Raw genomic sequence first — 6,000 nt, 5'->3', positions numbered from 1 at the left:
TTTGATTGGATTAAAAAAAGTGTATTGGATTTCCAATACTAAATAAAAACATGAAATTGTTTTTCAAAAAGCCATAGAGTTTACAGCATCAACTACAGAAAATGCCAAACAAGTGTGTACAGAAACTAGTCCCCAGCAGCCCTCCAGGTCCCCTTCCAGCAGGTGACAAGGCAACAGACACATTTGCTCCAAATCCTCCTGAAGGAAGCTGCTGGTCAGCAGCTCAACTAGGACATTACAAGACACACAATGGTTTAATTTCAAAAATCACAGGAAAATGTAAGAAAATGTATTAAACTGTGAAAAGGTGCAATACAGAATAACTTTCCTTTTTCTTAATTTAAAAAAATCCCCCAACTTTGAACAGTTATTTAAAAATAGGCCCCTCCCCCCCACCCCAGTTCTGTGGCAGTATCCAGGTACCAAGGCCCTGAGGTAACCGAAGTATCAGGGTTCATGGGAGGCAATGCCCCCAATACCGAGCATGTTTCTTTGGGCAAAAGGTAAGACAGTTTCTGGGGAATCTAGCCCTCCTGGTGTCCAGAGTGTTCTGAGTGCTCTTTTCAGGATCAGTTTAAGTGCACTGGGTTTCCAGAATCTGGCCTGGCACTATCCTCCGTGACCAGCTAGCAGGGCAACAGGAGTTCCAGCATTGCACTTTTCATTGCCCCCAATTAAGAAACAGAGTTCATCTTCTAGAAAAACAAATGTGTGATAAGACCTAAATAGGGGAAAAAACCAAGGTACAAAGGCAAGTGGGGTGCCTGTGTGGCCAGGGCAGAGCACAGGCCCCAGGGCAGGCGGGTCCTAGTGCCCACTGGTGTTCTCAGCAGCTGACCTCTTCCTGGCTACAGAACCAAAGCTCGGTCCGCCTTCTGCACCGCCTTCCACACTCTCTTCTGGGGATTTGTTGGGGAGTAGGGGGAGATGCCTGAGGGTCAGTCCTGTATTCTTAATAGATTATATTAAACAAAAAGAAAAATCTCAGCTCCTTACATTTTTAAGAAAAAGCATATAAGAACCTCCTGCAAAGGCAAAGGCTTCTTGTGTGGCCAGCCTCTCAGCACACCTCAGAGACCTCCTGCTGCCCTGTTCAAATCAGGGGCTTAGCTGAGCTGCTGGGATGGTGTGCGGGAGTTGGGGAGGCCGCTGTCCCCATCCCCTGCTATGTACAGAACAATGTTCAGAAAGAAGTGGAGAGCCTCACTGGTGCTGCAGCCCCTGCCTGCTTCATTCTTGCTAACGCCTTCCCCACGGGGCTCTGAGGCGTGGAAGTGAGAGCTGGACTGGCTGAGGACAGGAACTAGGGAGAAGCAAGGAGTCCTACATGGGAACAAAGCTCCCTCCTTAACCTCTGACTTCCCCAAGAGAACACATGGTAACAGCAGGAAAGGGTCTCTAACCTCTTCTCCGATTTCCCAGGAACTCAGCCAGGCTCGTGCCCTGTCCTGCATCACTCCTGCAATACAGCACCTGACTCCTCAGCGTGGACATTCTTATCAGGATATGACCAAGACACCAGGGCAGCTACATCCTCGAACCCACCTATTGCACAGAAGAAATTTTTAACTAGATCCAAATGAAACTCCAGTTGCAACTTAGTGACAATAGAGATGAACATGCCAGGACAATAAAGAAGATGCTTCCATTCTCTGCAGGCTTCTGGAAGGAAGTACAATGATTGAAACATTCACAGGACCTCAGCAGCCCCTCAATTTCCAGTTCCCACCCCCCCCCACCCCAATACTGCAACTGCACAGAAAGCAACAAACAAGTCTTTTCAATGTTACATTTCATTCAGATAGATCTGTAATCTCACAGTGATGAGAGGAGAAAGTCAGGCCTTTAATAATTATAATAAAAAAAATAAAAAAGCTTACAAACAGCAATGCAACATTTCCTCCCCCCACCTCAAAGTGATGGATTAACAGCCGGTAGAGGATGCAATGACTCAGAATCAAAAATAAAAATAAAAACACAAAACAAGCCAACCCCTGGAACAACCCACACTGTCAATGACTTTCCATACATAATTCAAACAAGTAGTCAAATGTCAACCACTTGTGGAGAACACCACAGACTTCCTTGGTTTTTGATAGTGTTTTTCTTTTGAAGGTAAAATAAAATAGGACACAAATAAAATTGTACATAAATGCCAACGTCTACACTCCATAAAGGCGATGCCGTCGTAGCATGAAGACACAGCCTGACCACAAAGTGAGACAGAGGTTGTACTTCTTGCCTCTTCCCTGGACACAAAATTTTGGCCCATGGTGCCCAGTCCTGCAGAATATTGGCAGGCAAAGGGAAGCTGCCCTGACACGGCATCTTCCAGGCCGACCTGGAGCTGGCCCCACGCGGGGGTGCTGGCCGGGCGGCCTGCTCACTCTGTGTTTTCAAGTGCTGTCCTCTCGTGCTCTGTACAACTCCTTGTTTTCAAGGCTAAGTCTCAAGACTTCTAGACTCAGGTCCGGAGTCACGTCCCGGTCAAGGTCGTCATGCTGTCGTGATGGCGTTTAGGTCCTTCATCAGTCCTTCCAGGTGGGCCATCTCTTTGGTCAGCTCATCTGGTTCATAGCTCTACAGAAAAGAGAACACTGTTACCAGGCACAGTCCAAGCAGCCGTCCAGAAGGAGGGCCCACAGAGAGACGTCAAAGTGTCAAGTGGTCAGTGACAAAACTGCCTGAGACTGGATCACCCAAGCCCCTGCTGGCCCGGCAGCATCAGAGGTTGCAGGATGTGCCCAAGCCAGAAACCACTAATTTCTTTCCACTGCAGAATGCCTTTCCTCCAACCCACACCGCCAGGGTCATGAGGACCTCACAGGCCAGAGGCCCTGCCACTCATCCCTTCTAGTCTCTGTTGGACCCAACACAGTTGGTATGTCCCCTGTATCTCTGGGCCCCAACCTCTCCTCCTAAGAGAGTCCTGTACCTGGAAATGCAGAGGCAGAACATATTTATTGGAATGTGGGAATGAAAGATCAAGGAGAGACCCTGTTGATTTTTGTTTTGAGAGCAACCATACAGGCACCTTCCTCTCCAGCATCCTGCTCAGGAAAGGTCATTAAGGGGGACTAAGGGGAAAAAGAACACGTGGATGGTTCAAACCAAGACAAGAGGACCAGAGAGACAGGACACAGTTAAAAGGAAGGCAGGTGGGTGGGCTGGTGTGACAAGCTAATCCAAGCAGATCAAACCCTCAGCACGGCCCCAGCTCACAGGAGCTGCTCAGTGCTCGCCTGATGAGTGAGTGAGCGACTCTGCCTCACACTTCTGGGCCAGCACAGAGTATCAGTGTGCCCGGTGCACTCTCAGGCTTTGGGACATGCACCTAGTCATCCTGGCGGGGCTGGTGGCCCTGCGAACTCACACTCTCGGAGTCTTCCAGCATCCTTGTGGTCTCCTGCACTTCAGGGGCACTGGGAACCACCACTGGCATAGGAGGCCGGCTCCTTCCTAAAGTCCCGATGGAGGCCGTCTTCACCGAGTGAATGTGATGATTTAGAGCTGAGGGGGAAAGGGCACCATCAGGTGTGTGGCTGAGTTTGCTCCTCCAGACCTCACAAAGGTACCCAAGGTCCAAATGCTGCTAAGGGTGAGGGATGCACCCAGACCCAGGGCAGAGATCCTGCTCTGAAAAGGCACTGGAACAAGATGGCAGGAGGGAGAAAGCAGGGCATCCAAGAGGCCAAATGTTCCATTTGGATTTAGAAAGCTCATCTCCTAGTCCAGTTGCTCTCAAAGTGTGGTGGCCCAAGGGCCCCTGGCAGGATATCTGGGAGGTCAAAACTCTTTTCATAATAATGCCAAGACAGTTTTTGCCCTTCCACCAATGGTACAAAAGCAACAGTGGGTAAAACTGCTGGAGCCTTAGCACAAATTAAGGCAGTGGCACCAAACTGTAAAGTCATTCATGGACATGCATACTTGCAAGTTTAAAAAGAGCCAGTTTAAGATCATCATTAATGAAGTAGCAAAAATTATGTTATGAAATCTCAACCTTGATTACACATCTTTTAAATATTCTAAAATGGAAATACGGGTAAAATACTTCTGCTGTACACCAAAGCATAATAGCTGTCTTCAATAAAGGCACTTGTAATTGAGTTGTGAGCTGAACTGCTGCTTTCATCACGAAACATCAATGTTAGTACAGAGAAAGACTGACACACAAACCGGTTATTCAGACTTGAGCATTTGGCAGATATTTTCTAGAAAGTGAATGAAGTAAAGTCAGTCACTTCAGGGAAAACAATGGACAGTATTTATTTTCAATGATAAAATTTAAGTTTAAAGTGAAAAATCAGAATTTTGAAAAACTTGTATCTGCCACCATGAGCTTGAGAGCTTCCCAATACTTCCAGACATTGGTGATATTAATGAATGTATTTTTAGATACCGTTTAACAAAATGTATCAAAATTCGGAGGATCTGTATAACTTAGTGAACCATTACTTTCCAAAGACCAACATGTGATGTTCAGTACCGCGCATTCAAAGTACAAGATATGTGGATTTATTGGAACAGAGTACAAATAATTATATGATTTCTGATTCCACATTACAAACAAACCTATAAGAAACTACAACTTGTTGAGTTTTGCTGTAGTATCAAAAAAGAATATCCACAGTTGTCTGAAAAGGTTATAAAAATAATCTTCCCTTTTCCAACTACATATCTGTGAGGCCAGATTTTCTTCAACCAAAACAACATATTGCAACAGATTAAATGCGGAAGCAGGTGTGAGAATCCAGTTGTCTTCTATTAAGCCAGACATTAAAGAGATCTGCAAAAATATAAGACAATGCTACTCTTTTATTTTGAAATAGTTATTTTTCATGAAAAATATGCTATTTATCTTAACATGATAGATTAATTGCTATTTTTAAATGAATAAAATAGTTTTAAAATCTGTTTTGATTTCTAATATAGTAAGTAATGATAGGTACAACTCATGTGAAGAAAAGCTCTTGTGCAGCTTCAACAGCTTGTAAGAGTTATAAAGCGTCCTGAGACCAGAAAGCTTGAAAACCAGTGATTTATTCTGAAATAAACCATCATAATAGAGAAAAATGTGAAAGAGTAGGAGGCAGAAAGCACGCCTTTGAGGTGAGAGGGCTTTTGTTGAGCTGGGTGAACTCGAGGAGTTAACTTTCCTTCTGCAGGGTTATTCCTCCACCCTAAGGTTCTTCCTTGTTTCCAAGTCTGGGCCTCCCTGACCCTTCTCCAGCTGGCAGGAACCCTATGGAGTGAGGCAACTCTGGGAGGAGGCTGGGCAGACCAGATCTGTTTTTCATACCCATGCCACTGGCTTTTACCACCAAGGACTCTGCACCCAAAACACAATTCAGAAAGTCAGCCCCTGCTCCCCGCCAAATTATTCTCTGGTTTATATATGTTCCCAAAGGAGGAGCCCTTAGACTCCCTGAGAGGGGCAATGCACCCTGCGACACTAAATTGCAGGGATAAGCTTGGAGGACATTTGCTTTGTTACTCAAGGGCCCCTCCAGTGGTGCTGCTGTCCCCACTCACCTTGCTGGGATAGTAATGGTGTGCTTGGCAATGCTGGATCATAGGTGGGAGGACCTGGGGGAGGGATTGCTGGCACAGCAAAGCTCTTCAGTGGGTGGGAAGGGCGAACGTGGGCTGTAGGAAGACTCTGGCCTGAATCTTCCTCTTGGGAGCTGGCCAAGTAAGAGGAGCTGGTAGCACCTTCAGGATCCTGGTGATCAGCACAGCATGTCTGAGACGAGGAGGCTGGCATGGTGTCAGTGCTGGGGGTGTTTCGAACAGATTCTACAGCGGGAAAGTCCAAATGTTAGCATTTATTTTACCACTGAACATATGCACATTCCAGGGTTCTGGCTACCTCTAAGGGCTCCTGAAACCAGCTCAATAAGCACTTAGGATCAATGCTAGTCCAAGGGGACATGGATTAGCACCACTGTCAAAGCTAAGTAAGAACAGTCTAATCTAAGAGTCCTGAACAATTTTGTC

At 46.1% G+C, this 6,000-nt stretch overlaps 1 protein-coding gene across 5 annotated transcripts in view; it reads right to left on the bottom strand.

Annotated features, from left to right (window-relative positions):
• Positions 1–6,000, bottom strand: part of NEO1 (neogenin 1) — a 251,320-nt gene continuing 245,320 nt past the window's right edge. For all 5 annotated transcript variants that reach the window (XM_082619130.1, XM_082619133.1, XM_082619131.1 and 2 more), the window contains 3 exons: positions 5,536–5,799; positions 3,374–3,510; positions 1–2,580 (listed from right to left, as the gene is read on the bottom strand). In XM_082619130.1, the coding sequence (XP_082475256.1) occupies positions 2,497–2,580; positions 3,374–3,510; positions 5,536–5,799 (485 nt within the window). In that variant the 3' untranslated portion in view covers positions 1–2,496. The remainder of the gene's footprint in view (positions 2,581–3,373; positions 3,511–5,535; positions 5,800–6,000) is intronic.

Source organism: Mesoplodon mirus (assembly GCF_964341445.2).
Source record: "Mesoplodon mirus genome assembly, chromosome: 4".
In the NCBI taxonomy this organism is placed as follows: domain Eukaryota; kingdom Metazoa; phylum Chordata; class Mammalia; order Artiodactyla; family Ziphiidae; genus Mesoplodon; species Mesoplodon mirus.
The sequence above is the reverse complement of the archived record's forward strand: the minus strand, read 5'-3'. Positions and strand labels throughout refer to the sequence as shown.